Source organism: Mustela nigripes, chromosome 6, assembly GCF_022355385.1.
Source record: "Mustela nigripes isolate SB6536 chromosome 6, MUSNIG.SB6536, whole genome shotgun sequence".
NCBI classification, from domain to species: domain Eukaryota; kingdom Metazoa; phylum Chordata; class Mammalia; order Carnivora; family Mustelidae; genus Mustela; species Mustela nigripes.
The window spans coordinates 17596993-17615419 of record NC_081562.1 but is presented as its reverse complement, the minus strand read 5'-3'; the positions used below and the strand labels follow the sequence as shown (position 1 = coordinate 17615419).

Genomic DNA, 18427 nt, shown 5'->3' with positions numbered 1-18427 from the left:
CTATGTAGCATCTTGGTCCGGCTTATGTCATGCAACGCAATTATTTTGAGATTCATCCACATCGCTGCACGCATTCACTTTTTACTGCATTCACTTTTTATTGCGGAGTATAATTGTAACACAATGGATGTATCCATTCACCTTTGGTGGACATTTTGGTTGTTTCCAGTTTGGGACTTAGAGGAATAAAGCTGTTATAAACAGTGAAACGTACTAAAAAGACTCCCATACGAGCCTGTAAACATATGCTTCCGTTTCTATTGAATACTTTCCTAGAAGTTGAACGTCTGCAGCATGTAGTAGATGGGTGTATAATTTAAGAAACTGCCAAGATATTTCCCAATGTAGGTATACAGTTCAAATTTCCAGCAGCAGTTTTGAGACTTCCAGTTCCTCTCCATCCTCTTCCTATACCTAGTCTGGTTAGTCTTTCTCACATTAGGCACTCTGGTAGGTTGGTAGTAGTGTCTCATGACTAATGATGTCGAGAATACTGTTATAGGCTCGTATTTTCTTTGGTGAAGTATCTGTTCAATCTTTCATCCATTTTTTAATTGGTTTTTATTATTTTAATCATCTATATATTATGGATCTTTGATCAGATAGATTATGATCTGCAAATATTTTCTCCCAGTGTATAGCTTGTCTTTAATTTTTAATGATCTTTTGAAAAGCAGAACGCTCTAATTTTAACAAAGTCCAATTTTTAATTTCCTCTTTTATGGATTCTTTTGGTGTGCACCAGGTCACACCCCCATGAAACTGGCCCTGCCTGCCAGCCCCACATCAGGCTCCACACTAAGGGGAGTCTGCTTGAGATTCTCTCTCCCCGACTCTCTGTCCTTCCCCCACCCTCCCCCTCCCCGCACTCATGCACATGCTCTCTCTCTCAAATCAATAAATAAAACATTACAGGAAACTTTTCTGGACTATGGTCCTGAGTGGTTGGAAAGAGAGCTAGAGAATGGGCTGTGTTCGCTCATTCAACAAATATTCAGCAGACACCCACCATGAGTCAGGTTCTGAACAGTACCTACTAATGGACAGAGCATCCATAAAAGTTCTGAAAAGTTGAAAAATATTGGAAGTTTCATTTCAGCAATGGATATAAAACAAATTAGTCATTCTGGATTTACTCACAGAAGCCCTTTCCTGGATCCCAGAATGAAGACACATGAAGCACGGAGCGATAGTCGTTCCCAGTCCATGTTACATTAGTGAGAAATAAATCTTGGTTGCTGTAAACCACTGAGATTGAAAGAGCCCTTCAACTACCTCCGTTCTGACCACAGTCTGTATTTTCTAAATGACTAAAATTTTCTTTCCAGTTTATCTCTTAACTCAGCTAAAGACTCAGCAGGTAATGCATCCCATGTTGGGAACCGAAAGTACCCCTCAAGCAATAGGGCAAGCAACACCTAGCAGGACTGACCTAGGGACGACGATCAACCAGACCTTTATGGCCCACCTACACCTACCCACAGACCTTTGTTCCACATTCTCCCTGGATAAACCTAGAAGTATTTTCGGCGGTTTGGATACAGTCATTGGGACTTAGTCTGTCTTCCCAGTGTTGACTTCACTGAAATAAATTGTTTCACCACCATTTCTCTCTCTGCCTTTGGATTTTGTCAGTGGTATGTGACCAAATCTGGTCCCTCTGGGACTCCCGGAGCCAGGTGCTCTTGCACCTAGCGCCCCAGTAACAAGATTTTGTAGTCATTTGTTATTGCAGCCTAATTGGGAAAAATTAATACAGCAGCCATGTTTTTCATCATGCAAAACAGGACAACAGAAAAGCCTATCTCCATTAAGAGTTTATTTATTTACTTGCTTACTTATTTGAGAGAGAACATGAGCAGGGGCGGGAGTAGGGGGAGAAGCGGACTGCCCTCTGAGCAGGGAGGGGAGCCAGGGAGCCAGACCCAGGGCTCCATCCCAGGACCCTGGGATCATGACCCCAACATCAGGCAGACACTTAACTGACTGAGCCACCCGGGCGCCCCTCCGGAAGGGTGAGCCGATAAAGTCCTTGTCAAACAGCAGTGACAACTTGAACACTAACGAAACAAAAACTAGCTCTAAGAGCCATTTGAGACATAAAACGCAGTGGCTAGTCTGTAAGATAATAAGGGAGCCATGGTGCTTAAATGGCATCTATCATACACCTGAAAAATTATGTTCACATACACAAATTAAAGCAGACAGTGGCTCATGTAACGCTTTACATTTTACAAAGCAGTTTTACAGTCACCCTCATTTTACGGAGGAGGACACTGAGGCCCAAGAAGGCACCGTGACGTCAACTCCCAAGTTTTCTGACTGCGATGTCTCTTATTCGCCCAAACTCGCTTTTGATCATCGATACCTGATAATCAACGCAAAATACTCTTTCATCGGGAAAAAACTGACGTGGACTGGTCTGGATAAGGCTGATACGCATAACCGTCCCACCCACACAGCACCCCAAAATGTATCACCCTCTCACCTCCCGATCCTCCCACCTCCCAAGAGTCCCCGCGGACAAAAGCTGACGTGAGCAGAGCGCCCCCTCACCCCACCTTTTTTTTTCCCTCCACCCTTCCCGAAAGGCCAAGCGGCGAGCAGGAGAACCAACGAGAGGGAGGCGAACATGATTGGGCTGTCTGTGTCACGTGACAACCACGGGCTGTAGGATTTGGCTTCCAGTGGACGGAAGCGCCGCGCGAAGGTGGGGGCGGGGGTAGGAGCTCGGAGGTGGAGGGGGCGGTAACTAGAAGCTCGGGGGAGGAGCTTGAGCGCCTGCCGCTGTCCGAGTTCTGCCGGCAATCGTGTCCAGCCTCCGGTTATCGTCGTACAGCCATCGGTACGCCGCGCTCCTACGGAGACCAGTAGTTCGCTTGCCCGGCAGGAGCAGTCGCCAGCAAAAGCGGCAGCGGGGGATGGAAGCGGAGAACGCGGGCAGGTAAGGCCGGGGCGGAGCGCCGCCCCTCCCCCCGCGCCCCTCTCGGCCGACTGGCCGGCGGGCGCGCGCACGCACGCAGGGGTCTTTAAAAGCCGCGGCCCGAGTACAAAGGCCGGGGCTGCGCGTGCGCACCGCTGGCCCACTCGGGCCAGTCTTTCCCCCCCGCCGCTCGGAAGCGGCCCTCTAGCACCTGAGCGCTTCTTCCGGCCTTTCCGGCTTCCGGGCGGCTTTCAAACGCGGTAGTGAGCAGCCCGCCGTTTCCAGTTAACACTTCCCTTCCGTTGCTGTCGTCGTCCGCGTTTCCCTCCGCCGTCTCTTATGCGGAGAGCCATAAAGAGGGAGTATCGCATGAGTCGCTGCTGGAGTTTTTATTTTAGAGTTAGTAGGTTTATTGTGGCTTTTTCCCCCCATAGGTTTTTATAAGCCGCGTGAGGGGCCGCAGGGTAGATAACACCACCGGACTGTGGCTCTTGAATTCTGGGCTGTGACTAACACTCCCAGGAAGTCCTCGGTGCTTTCTGGTGGTCTTGGGAACGACCCTCAGGATCTACGTTCAGTATGACCTGTGGGGAGAACATTTGGCCAGAGCACAGGTTTCGCGACTTGAACTCCCGGCAGAGAACTAAATGGGAAAATAATTGGGGAAACAGGGTCCTTCAAAAGAAAAAAGTGATGACTTACATTGGAAAAAAAAAAAAAATGCCTTTGGACCTAATGAGTTTTCCTGACTCTCCGTGGCTAATGGGTCCTGAACTTAGACGAGACACTTCGCTTCTCTGTGTCTGTTCGTGTCCGTAGAATAGGGCGTCTCCGGTATCCGGGAATCTGTGTTAGGTAGAAGGGAACAGATCGCCGAAATAATCTTTAGAGTTTAGGAAAGGTATATGTAGACAAAGGGTGGGCTTTATCCTGCCTTTGCTCGTCAAATCCAGACCTAAAATACTGCACTTCTTTCCCAGAAGAACTTTACATTTAAAGAATTCACCAGAACTTGTGGAACCCTCTCCTACTTCTGTGATCTTACTTCACATCAAAATTGAAACCTGGGTGAAGTCTACCACCAAATGAGTTACACAGTAGAAGACCTTGCTCAGTGTCTCCCAGCAAAGTCATGGGTCTCTGATACGAAGTTTACCCCAAAATTGACTTATAATCTGTTTTAACTTCATCCACAGGGTTATAGACCATTTTAAATTTTGACTTGCAAAGTTTTCAACCTCAGGAAATAAAGAGAATTTTGTGTTAGTAGTGTAAGGACTTTATTGTTGGGGATTCTGAAAAGACTGGGGGCTCCAGATAATCCTGAGAAATTGGGTTTTTGTCAGTCTTGAGTTTATGCTAATCAGGGAGTAGAATGGATTACTGGGTATAATGAATTTACTTCTTTCTTTGGGAAGACTAATTTCAAAACAAATTGAAAGAAAATTCCATTAATATGGACTCTTAAAAAAAAAAAAAAAGATAGTTGTAGTATCATAACAAATATTTAAAGGCTAACCAGAGAGGGAAAATGGAGGAAGAGGATACTATGTTTCTAATGAGCTCCAGCATGAAAAGATTTACTAAAAATGGAAAGTAGGATGTCAAATCAAAAATGACTGGAAAAATGTGATATCGACCACTGAAAATACACACTGGGAAGAATAACCTTCAAATGAAATCATTCTTTCTAGAAATGTTAGAGGAACCAAGAACTTTTTTTAGTTAGGCATTAACAACAAGGGTGAGAAAGGTTTTGGTTTTCTGCCTAGTCCACTGGATATTAGCAGATAACAGAAAACAAATACTTGGTTCTAATTTTGGGGTTTTTTTTTTAATCTCAATGATAAAGGAAAATGATTAGGCTGGGAATGGCAGAATGAATGTCTTTAAGAGACAAGATTAATGAGAGCATTTAAGAGAACCGTCACTGCTCTAAGAGAACTCATATTTCCTGGCCAGATAAGTTATATTTCAAATGAAAGGCTAGATTACAGCTAATCTTTAAGAGTTGTAGACAACAGGAGAGGGGTCTGAAGCCTGAAAATAAACACGTGGGTTCCCATTTCTTCCAAAGATAGAGTCCTCTAATTTAATGACTTTGATTCTAAATAAAATTTTTACTTCTCAGTGGTTATTGAGCATATTTAAAAGGAACCAGTGACCACTAGGCTACAGTATAATTTCAAGGAAAAAGTAGGACATACCAAGCTAGCTAGGTTCACTCCCTTTTGGATCATGATACTGAACTAGATACCTTTAGGAGGGTGATGACAGAGGGTACCTAAAGTATGTAATCATCTCCCACTATCTTTATTATTAGAGCAAAATTACTATATACTATGCAGTTTTAAGTGTCTTGTGTGTGTTAACTAATTTAATCCTCATAACCAGTGAATTAGGTACAACTATTGCCATTTTACAGATGTGGAAACTGGGACAAAGAGGTTAAGGAACTTGAGGTAGTAAATGGCAGAGCTGAAATTTGAACCCAGACAATGTGGCTCAAAGTCTGCCTCCCTAACAACTGTGCTATATACCACTTCTCTGTGGGCAAGGTGAAGATGGACTGATGGCGATCCAGTTAGGTGAACTCAAGATCACAAAACCAGTTTACTGCTGGAATTATCAAGGGGAGGCTGAAGAGAGGTCTATACTGATGTAACATGTAGTTCTACCCCAACTTGTTCTTTTCAACAATTTAACAGCTTCAAGGTGCTGATATAATCTGAATGACCCAGCTCTGGGAGAGGCTTATGGAATTGATAGTCAATCCAGATCAATCCTAATGACTGCAGTGGTGAATCATTTTTTACCAGAAGAGCCACAATCCTGTGCTTAGGTGCTGAAAAATCAGTGATGCAAGGGAGAGGTGAGAAAAGGGCAGTTTTCATTGATGATAAACTCCGTATGAGTCAGCAGTATAACGTGGGTGCCCGTAAAGCTAATGTGGAGTCCGCAGTAGGACTCCAGAATGAGGAAGTCGATAGCCCTGTTCAGTTTCAGGTTATGATGAGGTTGTATCTGGAGCATTTTTATTTTGTTTGATTCCGAGCACCAGGAAATGAGAAAATGGTGAAGAAGTTTGGAATCATACTGTATGAAGAACAGTTGGATGAATTGAGGATCTGGCTTGTTCTAAATCTTCGTGTTTATAGTTTCTGTTAGATTGTGTACAGCACGTATGCAGTAATGCATGGTGAATACGCACACTTCTGCTTTACAGTATTTTTTTTTTGGTGGTGGTGGTGGTGGGCAGCAGAGCAAGGGTTACTGAGAGATAGCAAAGTGATGGTACAAATCTCCCAGGGAGGGAGGGGACCTGGGAGGGTTGTCACCCGAATTTCTAAGTCTTGCAGTTTCCGTTGTCCCTGCCTGCCTGCCTTCCAACTATCCTTCATCATTCCCCCCTCCCGAGAGGTAACCCTAACTGCTGTTGCGGAAGAAGGGTGACGACCAGTCGTAGCTACTTCCTGCTCATCAGGGGCGTTGGATGGAGCAACAGTCAGGGTTCTTCTCGTCCCGATCTATCAAGGGGCCCCTGTAGATACCTGGTTTGACCTCCATATGAGGTTCCATCTGAACCCCAATTTGGAGTTTAGTGAACCCCACATACTATGGGGAGAGGACAGGCAAAAGGAATGCAGTAAGGATTATGATTTTGATGGGGAATGGGGAAAGTAGCAGTTAAGAAGACTTACCTGTTTCCTGTCTCTTCAAGACTACTTTGAGGTTCTCTCTGGGTTCACGGAGGGATTTCAGTTCCTTGTTGTTAGGCCCCATTGGGGACCAGGGTTTGACTTTGGAATGGTGAATCTAGGCTTCAAATTTAGAGGGGGACATGATTTTTTTCCTGTTTTTTTCCTGGTATCCACGAGCGACAGTGTCCTGTTAGGGCCCAAAAAACCTTTCTGACAAGGGAGAGTTGTGCGGTCCATAAGGTGTGTGGGAATGGACCCTGGTGTTAAAGCCTGACCCACCTCAGCTTGAGTTGCCCAGATCTGGGGATTAATATCAGCCTCTATTAAGGGGAGGCAATAGCTAGTCTACCCAGGGGCTATAAATATGGGACCTAATATATCTACCTAAGGGAAGTGCAGGGCTTTCAGGCATTAAGAGTGAGAGGATATTAGATCCCCCTTGGTATGTCCCAGAGGGTGAGAAAAAATCTGGCATATGGGTCACCCAGTGATGCCCTTAATGATAATACTGCAGTTGAACAATTGACCCAGGTTGGCGAGTAAAACAGAAAAGGTAGCTCCAGTATCAAGAAGGAAAGCAACTGGTTTTTCCATTTCCAGAATTACCTGAGGCTCTGGGCTCCCTCTGGTGAGCTGTTTTGGAGGAGCCACCACGTGGAGCCCCAGGCCCCATCAGTCCCAGTCAGGGCGCTGGCCACCTGAGCCTTTGCTCAGGACTGAAGTCCCGAGGGCCGTCAGATTTCCAGTGCCGCCCTGCACAAGTGGTTACAGGGCAGTGGTTTTTGCCATGGGGGCATTCTCACTTCCAGTATCCCAGGCGACCACAGAGACGGCATTTCGTGTCAGAGCCTTGGGCAGCCAAGCTGGCAACGGCCTGCAAGGCTGTGACCAAAGCCTCTTTAGTTTCTGTTCCTCACTCTTCTCTTGGTCCCACTGTAAAAGACCCGCTACAACTTGTTAGAGCTCTTCTAGGGTCCCCTCGGGGCCAACAGCCAACTTTTACATTTTTTGCCCCGGAATATCTGGGCTTTAAGAATGATCTTGGCCTCAGGAGAACCGGGGGAGACAGCTGTGTATTTAATGAGAGCCTCTCTCAATCTGAGAAAACTATAGGGTTTTCTCTGTGAGTTTGGGCTGATAGTTAATTTACCAATAGACCCAGATATCCTTTCCCAGAGACTGAAAGCTACCTTAACAATTGCCCATGAAAATTTTGAGACAGAGAAGATTAATCACCATTTTTTTTTTTCTAACAGTCCCTTAAATATCCTTTAAAAGCACAAACCTATGTCTGGTAATCATGCTTTAGCACTTTATCCTATTTGGAAAAGACCTAGATGTAATCCCATTTGTTATCCAAGCAGAAGTTTCTTAATAATTACCATAAACTTTGAGAACCACCATTTTAATGCGAGTTTATTTCACCTTCAGCAAATCTAGGTAGAATCATTCCAGGTTTTATGCCTCCTCGGCTTGGTCACACGGGCAGACACCATGTTTTTCCCACTGAAGTGGAAATATGCAGTCCATGTCAGGCCGGAGAAGTCGGGGATTTCCCTGAAACAGAGTGAGTTTCGGCAGCTGCTTGGGAATATTCCTTAAAGTCTCCGTCCTGAGGTAAACGGACCACAGTTGACTCCAATTATAGCCATTAACCCAGGAAATGAATGAGGGAGAAGCCCCCATGTACTGCTCAGTCCCTCTAGGATGCAGGCTTGGAAGTAATAGCAGTGCCAGTTTCCAAGAGGATTGTTAAGGTTCTAATTACAGTCTTGAGAGGATCCCAGTTGGGGTCTTGAGGTAGAGCCTGGGCTCCAGTTGGACACTGAAGCCACCCGTAGGCTCTCCCATCCCTCGATCCCTGTATCTTTCAGAACCTCACGTTTTCCTGCTTCAGAGAGGGTCTGATTTAACAGAAGCATTACATCGAACTTCAGAAAACTTTGAGGTCCCCCTTCACCTCAGGTCCGTAGCAGCACCTTCCCTTGGTCCCCCTTCAAGCACTACTGTTCTTGCAGAGGGTAAAGCCCTCAAGCACCAAAAGGGGTTCCAGGACAGGACAGGAAAGGTAAGGGGGCCTGATCTTACCGTACGAAGGATGGAGTCAGGGGTGAGATTCCCCTGCAGACTCGGTTGGCCTCTCTACTTTTGGCGTGGTTGTGGTATTCCTTTGTTCCAGTCCCACCCCCCCAGGTGCCCAACTGGAGTGGTCAAGGAGGTCTGGTAAAAAGTAGCCAGGAGGCTGGGATTAATCTTACATTGCTGAGATCAAAACAAAAAGAAAATGAGCTGCCTTTTTCCCATTTAAAACCAGGAAAACGTGGTCCTCAGGGGGCCATGTCTCATCCTCCCACTTGTATTGTGGCCGAGCCCCGAATAAAACAAAGGAGTTGACTCTGTCCATTGCAAACCAGGAAAGCATCCAAGTAAGTGATATTGAGTGATTTACAGGTCTGATACTCTTCCTTTAGCCTATAATGCCAGGAAGGGACTCTAAAGGAATAAGGGTCTGGTCAGGGAATTACCCATGTACAAGAAGAGAGGAAAATTCATCCCTTACTTCAGTTTCTTACAGTTGATCAGGAAGACTTGGGAAGAGAAGAAAAGGTCTCCCACCTCAGTTCCTTCTCATCTTTTCCTGATGTGTGGCCCTAGGTGCTCCTGCAACTGACAGCCAGAGCCCCTGTCCTCTCTGCGAGGGTAGTCATGCTTACTCAGGCTTGTCCTACCTCCTGAGAGGGACCCTGGTTTCCCTACCCTTAAGACTCCCTTAGAAGTCAATGGATGGGGTGCCTGGGTGGCTCAGTGGGTTAAGCCTCTGCCTTCGGCTCAGGTCATGATCCCAGGGTCCTGGGATCGAGCCCCACATGGGGCTCTCTGCTCAGCAGGGAGCCTGCTTCCCCCTGTATCTCTGCCTGCTGCTCTGCCTACTTGTGATCTCTGTCTGTCAAATAAATAAATAAAATCTTAAAAAAAAAAAAAAGTCAATGGATACACTAGATTTCTTTAAGTAGAATTGTTTTGTGCGGCATAGCCATATGGAGGGACAAGATATGGGGCATTCAGGGAGAGGAAATCCACCTCAGATAACCCTTGTGGAGTGGAAAAGTTGGGAGATCCCTTAGATCTTAGTTTTTTGCCCTGCTTGGCCATTCCTTCACAGAGGTGGTATAGCCAGTTCGAGGGGTGTCCTAGTAATGCCCAGGATAGGAGGGGTCAGAAACAGGAGACTGTCCCTCATTGTAACAGGGAATTGTGAGTGAGATCCCTTGGAGGTCACCTGAACCACTCTCCAAAGAATGTGGGGGGCACCATCCTGGGCTTTCCCACTCGTTTTCTTGGGGGAGGAATCAGCCAAGAAAACAGTAGTGGGGAAGTTTCGCTCTAGATGCTGGGATGGGCAAGTAAGGAGCCATGTCCCTCTGATGGCCACCAAAGGGTAGCTGGTCAGGCCCTTCAGCTGCTGCTAGGTTTTTCCTGGGTCCCTCACATCCAGTGATCTGCACCGAAAGGTGTTCTGAGTCCTTACCAAACCACCATTCCCAGCCTCTGTTGGGGAATCAGTTGGGAAGGAGCCCAGAGAGCCTGTCACCCAAGACTTGAGAATGGCAACCATGCTAATGGCTCTTACATGGCTGACAGGTGCACATTGTTTCAACAAACAAAATTGGGAGAAAGAGAGAGAGGCTTGCTGCCCATGACTTACAGTTAGCTGTCCTTAACGATGGTGGACATCCCAGATGAGCCCCCATAAATGTCACAGAATTTTTTTCTCCGTCTGTGCCCACAGTTCTAGGTCACACCACTTTGAAGAATGAAAGGGTAGACCAGTCAGAGAGGTGGGCAGCAAAGCAAGGTTTATTGAGCGATGGCAAAGTGATAGTACAGAGCCCTTCCCCAAAGAGGGAGGGGACCCGAGAGAGCTGCCTTCTGCTTTGCAGTGTTAAATGTAGACTTTAAATAGTTACGGTGGTGTTTGATCATGGTTTATATAACTAGTTCCCTTTAGTTGAGCATTTGGATTATTTAATTGATTGTTATTTTGTAATTATTCAGTGTTGTGTATGATGATTTTAAATGAAAATAAAATACTGCTATAGACTGTCCTTTCAAAATTCGTATGTTGAAAACTAGCCCTCCTGAATGGGATTAGGGCCCTTATAAAAGAGGTCTCAGAGAGACCTCTCTTACCTCTTCCATTCTGTAAGGATGTAGTGAGAAGGGAACCCATATGAACAGGAAGCAGACTCTCAAAAGACAGTAAATCTGCCGGTGCCTTGAGCTTGGACTTTCCAGCCTCCTGAAATGTAGTAAGTAAAAAATGCTTTTTGTTTTTGTTTTTGTTTTTTTTTAGAGAGCGAGAAAGGGGAGGGATAGAGGGAGTGAGAGAGAGAATCCCAAACAGGCTCCATGCCCATTGCAGAGCCCAACACAGGGCTGGATCTCATGACCCTGAGATCATGACCTGAACTGAAACCAAGAGAAGGGCACTTAACTGAATGAGCCACCCGGGTGCCCCTAAAAATTGTTTTTCATAAGCCACCCAGTTTATGGTATTCTGTTATATCAGCCCAAGGGACTAAGACAAATGTATTTAAAAAAGAGCAACAGAAATCTTTAAAATAGTGGAAAATGGGGCACCTGGGTAAGTGTCTGCCTTCAGCTCAGGTCTTGATCCCTGGGATCGAGCCTCATGTCGGGCTCCTTGCTCAGCAGGGAGTCTGCTTCTCCCTCTGCCTGCTGCTCCCCCTCCTTGTGCTTGTGTGCTCTGTGTGTGTGTGTGTGTGTGTGTGTGTGTGTGGTGTGTGTGTGTGTGTGTGTGTGTGTGTGTGAGATAAAAAAAATAGTGGAGGGGCGCACCTGGGTGGCTCAGTGGGTTAAGCCTCTGCCTTCATCTCAGGTCATGATCCCAGGGTCCTGAGATCGAGTCCCACATTGGGCTCTCTGCTCCGCAGGGAGCCTGCTTCCTCCTCTCTCTCTCTATCTGCCTGCCTCTCTGCCTACTTGTGATCTCTCTCTCTCTCTGTCAAATAAATAAATAAATAATCTTTTTAAAAAAAAAATAGTGGAAAATAACAAACGATTAAAGAAGTTGGAGTTTGTTTTAGAGAAAATTTGAGAATTTTTCAAGTACAGCAAAACCTGAATTAACTGGATTCCTCGGTCCTCTGTGTGGGTGTTTTGAGAAAGACTTTCGGGAAATATGCAGTTTGTCAGGAAAATGCACAGGGTGGCAACTTCAGATGGCTATAAAAACAAGTGCTTTGAGCACTGATGGTCAAGAGAAGGGGGTGTGAATGGAGGCTGGGAGAGGAGGGGCGTTAGGTGCAGGCAAAGGAGGGGTACAGAGGTGTGGGGACAGATGGTAGGGAAGAAAAGTGAGCAAAGGAAATAAGATCATCCCTCATGCTCAGAAATTTGATATGAAGGAGGTACGGAAACTAAAAACTCTTTGGGGTCAGTTCAGAGTCCAGACAGATTTAGTCCTGTTTTCTGTACGTTGTCTCTATATGTAGAAATCATTTTCATGGTCCTGAGAGGATGAGTGACTTGACCAGGTGCTCTTCTGTTGCCATCACTCACATAGAGAAAATGATGCTTCCTAAATTTTGCACAATTCTGAGTTAATCAAGTGGCAATCATATATAAATACAATAAATGTATTAAGTATTTTTAGATTACGGTTAGATAGATTTATGCTGCTTACAGATAAAACTATTACTGGAGAACTCTAGTTTTCTAGCTTTGAAGTTCTTGAAGGCTTTTGTACAGATGTATTGCTTGCTTCTGCCAAATAATAAGAATGCTGTGAGGAGCACCTGGGTGGCTCAGTGGGTTAAGCCTCTACCTTTAGCTCAGGTCATGATCTCAGGGTTCTGGAATCGAGTCCCACATTGGGCTCTCTGCTCAGCAGGGAGCCTGCTTCCTCCTCTCTCTCCCTCTGCTTGCCTCTCTGCCTACTTGTGATCTCTCTTTGTCAAATAAATAAAATCTTTAAGAAAAAAAAAATGCTGTGATGCACTCTTTCCTTTTGTTCTGTGAGGAAGCTGTTGAGACTCAGAGATACTCAACCACTCAAAGATAGTGTATTACCTTAGAACTTATACATCATATTTTTCATAGCTTTATTTTTTATTTCTTATTTATTTATTTTCTATTTCTTATTTAACTTACTGTGAAGTTACCAGGGATCATTTTTAGAAAGGTTAAGGGACATACTGATATTAATGTTAAGTTTCTCAGTTTCTTTCAAAATTGATCTCTATCTATAAAATCAAACTTCAGATTTTTTTTCTTTTTTTTCACTTTTTTTTAGCCAGTTGATTTCTAAAATTTTAATTTTCAGATTCTGAGCTTCAGAATTTAATGACCCCTAAATATGCAAAAGGAACCAGGTTTTGGAAATTTATTTTTTAAAGTTCAGGATCCTTTTGTAATGTAGTGTTTTCCTAAATTAAGTAGTTCAAGTTTGGACTTTGTGAGGTGCTCGAAATGGGACACATCTGTGAGACTCGAGAGTGGTAGCAAGAAACAAGGGAGAAGGGTAGAAGTTTGCCCTCCCTTCGGTGTGACAGACTAAGAACAGACATCGTACATTCTTTTGGCCACTCACTTATTATCACCGTATGTCTTTACTTTTATGCATTCCAGCTGAACAGGGCTGCTCACATCTTAGGAAACTGCTTCTGGCCACAATCAGAATTTACAGTTCCTCTCACTGGCATTTCCGAAGGGTCACTAAACAAGATCTCGTGATGTAACCTAGCAGTATCCACGCCTTCATTACAGTATTTATGTCATCAACACTGAACAACTAATGTTTTTACAATTTATCAAAAAGAGCTATGACTATTATTAAAGAAAAGGGGGGTGGCGTTTTACTTTGTACCAAGCACGATTTAAGCACTTCTCTTCCTTTTTCATATTTGAGCTTCAGGGACTTGTCTACATAGTTTCCGGATGTGCAGCCTTAGGTTACAGTACTGTCTTTTCTACTTTAAAGTCTACATTAAACATTTTCTGTGCTTTTACAAATCTCAGTAAATATAATTTTCCTGCATAGAGTTTTCTCATGTTAATGTACTAAGGTTTACTGCATTGCTGTGTCTGTTTTTTTTTTTTACATAATTGAAAACAATGTATCTAAAAAAAATTTAAGATGTGTGGCTCAGTGGGTTAAGCCGCTGCCTTCAGCTCAGGTCATGATCTCAGGGTCCTGGGATCGAGTCCCGCATCGGGCTCTCTGCTCAGCAGGGAGCCTGCTTCCTTCTCTCTCTCTCTGCCTGCCTCTCAGTGTACTTGTAATTTCTCTCTGTCAAATAAATAAATAAAATCTTTAAAAAAAAAAAAAAAAATTTAAGATGTAGTGAAATATCTTTCTAATGCTTAACCCTTTCTTTAGCAGCTTCCCCTTAAAGATAGCTTGAAGCTAAAATTCCTCTCCAGTGGTTTGTTCACAGGGTTTGGCCCCTGCATGTCTCTGAGCACCCCGCACCCTAGCCCAGCTGCCCTAGTAGTCTCTTACCCTGTGCCTGCCTCGGCCATTTAAGCTTATTACAGCCATTTTATTAAGAAACAAATTATATACTATAAAGTTCACCCATTTAGATTGTACTAGTTTGCCTTTCTGAGCTTCCACTTTTCTTTCTCTGTGACTAATAAGTGAGTAGTTCACCACAGAAAACATGACTTTTCTCTCCAAATGGTAAATGATACTTACCCATTTTAATTCCTAGTGTTCTCCTTCCCACTGTGTATTTAATGGCATCAGCTGTAGCTTGTGTGTTTACTTCTCTGGCTTTATGCTGAGGGGCAGCAGTTTGAGATAATGGTTTAGAGTCATTGAAAGTACTTTTTTGGGGCTGCCTGGGTGGCTCCGTGGGTTAAGCCTCTGCCTTCAGCTCAGGTCATGATCTCAGAGTCCTAAGATCGAGTCCCGCATCCGGCTTTCTGCTAGGCAGGGAGCCTGCTCCTTCCTCTCTCTCTCTCTCTCTACTCGTGATCTCTCTCTGTCATATGGATAAAATCTTTAAAAAAAAAAAAAAAGTACTTTTTTGGCAGTTGTTTTCTGTGAAGGCCTGTGTTCCTTATATTGAAATGAATATTTGCAACAAAGTCTGAAAAATGTTCAGAAAAGAGACTTAAAGTGTTTTTTTCCATAAATTCACAAATATATACAGAATATCCATTTCTAGTCCTAATCTATTGGCAAAAACCCAGCAGCAACTTAAAAACAGGTCCAATGAATAAGTCATTAAGCAGGCGGATAAACCAATAGAGAACCTTAAGTTAGACTGGAGGGAAGGCAGGAATGAGGAGATGTTGGTCGAAGAGTGAAAAAATTACCAAGACCTGGGAATCTAATGTACATCGTGGTAATTATAGCTAATAATACTATACTGTATCCTTGAAAGTTGCTAAGAGAGCAGATCTTCAGTGTTCTCTGCAAAAAAGAAATGGTAATTGTTTGACATGATGCAGATATTAGCTAAGACTGTGTTAGTAATCATTTGTAATACATGTATCAAATCAACACATGATATGCCTTTATTTCATACAAAGTTTTATGTCAATAGTGTATCAGTAAAGCTGGGTGAGGGTTAGATTGGAGGGGATCTTTGTGACAAAAGGAATAAATCTGAAGATAGAGACACAAATTATTTTTATGGACACTTTAATCCTGTATGAACTGTTCTGCCTTTTAAGTTACTCTGCTATAAAATTCCCATGATCTCATTTCAGAGAAAGCAGAGGCTGACTTGACAGGACTGGTAAGTTTTATTGATGACACACCTTGTCATTAAACAGTGGGAGAGTTCATTAATGTTTGGCTAGCAGGCACAAAGTAGAAATTGGGTGAATGTGCGCATGTGGGAACAGATATTCCTTCTCCCTTTGCCCCTGTTGTCAACTCCAAATATCACAGTATGATTTACGAAGTGTTTGGATCCTGAGGTTTTTTTTTTTTTTTTTACTACTGATTGGTTAAACTTCTAGTTGGGTAACTTGATTGTCATATTTTATATTATTGTTCTTTCAGCTATTCCCTTCAGCAAGCTCAAGCTTTTTATACGTTCCCATTTCAACACATGATGGCTGAAGCTCCTGATGGGGCCGTGGTGAGCGAACAGCACATGCCAGCAGAAGTTCCAGACCCCGCTCCTGCTCAGGAACCTGTGCAAGGTAGTTTTCATCAGGGCAGCATAGAAAATTAGCTGTTCGATGAGCTAACTTATGTAAAAAAGGATTTAATGATGAATTTTAGTTTTATTTTAGTGTTAAAATTTTTAACCACTTTTTAAGTATGTGCCAGGCACTGTGATAGGTTTGAGGGAAGAAAAGAACTTGGATCCTGTCCTCAAATACCTCATAATCTTTTAGGAGAAAATAATAAGTAAACACGTGTTAAACTTCAGGACACAAGGGTGCAGAGGGGCACAAGATGCTGTGAGAGCTCACAGGGTTGACTCCTAACTCTGACTGAGGCTCAGAGGTGAGCTTCCCCGAGCTCGGGAAGCCAGGGGTGAGGAGACTTTCTCCCCAGAAAGAATGGGCTGGGGAAATTCCAGACTTAGGAAACGGTGTCTGCAAAAGCACAAATGTGAAGAAGCATGACTGTTGGAAAGTGGTGATTGATCACTGGCATCTGGTATTTAGCCAAAAAATAGTAAGCGATGAGGCTTATAACCTGAAGAATGTATATTCTGTCCTAAGGCAGTCGGGATCTTTGAGAGAATGTAAGCAGAGGGTGACTTACGTAGACTGACATTCTAAAAGCCCAGAAATATTGTAGAGGATAGAGTGGATATTAGGGAGTTTGGCAGAATTTGGAGGCAAAAAGTGCATTCAAGACCAAATAATGTGGGGACGAAATAAGGAGCACCTGAGGGGATGGAGAGAAGGTAATGGTTTTCTCCAGGCTGGCAGTACTGCATGAGAAATGGGCTCAGAGCTTCAGTTGATGACTGCAGAAACACACCTGACTCCATTGCCTTGGAGATACCTCTGGCCTTGACTTTCCTCTTGCCGCACAGTAGATCCCTTGGCGTAGGGAGTGGCTAAATCAGAGTGAAGTAGAGGGAAGAAGGACGCATGGCTGCATCAGGGAACCGCCAAACAGTAGTAGAGTGGGGGAGGGGGCCCAAGCAATTGAGAGAGGTGTTAAAGAATTAAGGGTAAGAAAACCAAGCCTTTCTGTGGGTAACTTTAGGTCAGTGGTTCTTGACCAAGCATCCCCCCACCCCCACCCTGCAGGGGACACGAGACATTGTGCGGAGACAGCTTGGACTGTCGTGACCGGCAGCTGCTTCTGGCAGCTAACGTGTAGAGGCCAAGGTGCTGCTAAACATTCTGTAAATACAGGACAGCGCCCCAGAACCCCAAACCACCCAACCTCAGATGTTAGTAGTGCTGAGATTGAGACTCTGCTTTATGTCCTAAGATAGATCCTGCTTTTGCCTTTTGAAAAACACTTTCACCCCAGCGTTTTCATCCTCAGCACCTCTAAATCCACCTCTTCGGCTGTGTGTGGAACAGAATATACACTCGTAATCTCTAATGCAAGTCCACAAGCTATTTGAGGCTTTGTATTGCTGGAAATTATGGGGAAGTTGAGTTAAAATGCTTCTCTTCCTCCTGCTTTTTCCACTTATTTTTTTCATTTGTTTATTAAACTATTTATGTATTTACATTTAGAATTCCTATAAAATAGTGTAATTGCTTTGTATCCCTGATGACAGGTAAGAGAATGTGGAAAATCAGTCTATAGTTATTATGGATGTTTTATCCCAAGAACAGCTCACAGAAGAAAGAGGGTGGGGCTTGAGCTGCTTGAACCCAGTCCCAGGGGGCAGGAAGGGGAGGATAGTGCAGAAGAGCCTGAGGTTGGGAGATAGAAAAGTAGAGAGTTGATAGGGTGACTTTTCTGGGAAAGCTGCCTAATGTTCATAAGTTACACTTTTCTGCATCTACATCTACATTCTGGATATTACTGTGTTTCAGAGACTCCAAAAGGAAGGAAAAGAAAACCCAGAGCAACAGAACCAAAAAAACCAGTAGAACCCAAAAAGCCTGCTGAGGCCAAAAAATCTGGCAAGTCCACAAAATCAAAAGAAAAGCAAGAAAAAATTACAGACACATTTAAAGTGAAAAGAAAAGTAGACCGTTTTAATGGTGTTTCAGAAGCTGAACTTCTAACCAAGACCCTCCCAGACATTTTGACCTTCAACCTGGACATTGTGATTGTAAGGATTTTTATCCTCATATGGTTTTATAAATAGCGTTGGTGGATTAACTTTGCCTAACTTCTATTCTTGCCAATAGCATTTTGTTGAGAAGAACCGTATCGGAGAATCCTTTTGGATTCTCCTTTGTGAGGTTCTATTATATGGGTGTGTTAAAGAGGATGGGCTCCAGAGTGGGGCTGTCCAGTTTCCGATCCTGCCATATCAGTATGACCTTGGACAAACCTTAACCTTCCTAGTCACCAGTTTCCTTACTGGTGAAGCAGGGGTGAGGATAGGAGCTCCCTCCCAGGGCTGCCGTTAGATCAAATAATCCATGTGGCTCGCTTCAATTGCATGACACCTATGAGTTCTCTATAAATGAAAATACTGATTTTTTTTTTTTTAAGATTTTATTTATTTATTTGACAGAGAGAGATCACAAGTAGGCAGAGAGGCAGGCAGAGAGAGAGAGGAGGAAACAGGCTCCCTGCTGAGCAGAGAGCCCGATGCAGGACTTGATCCCAGGACCCTGAGATCATGACCTGAGCCGAAGGCAGCGGCTTAACCCACTGAGCCGT

At 44.0% G+C, this 18427-nt stretch overlaps 1 protein-coding gene across 1 annotated transcript in view; it reads left to right on the top strand.

The window, feature by feature from the left end:
• The first annotated feature begins 2725 nt into the window (after positions 1-2725).
• TDG (thymine DNA glycosylase) overlaps positions 2726-18427 on the top strand; it is a 25485-nt gene continuing 9783 nt past the window's right edge. Inside the window, exons 1-3 of the mRNA XM_059402214.1 lie at positions 2726-2944; positions 15665-15807; positions 17626-17867. Of these exons, the coding sequence (XP_059258197.1) occupies positions 2922-2944; positions 15665-15807; positions 17626-17867 (408 nt within the window). The 5' untranslated portion in view covers positions 2726-2921. The remainder of the gene's footprint in view (positions 2945-15664; positions 15808-17625; positions 17868-18427) is intronic.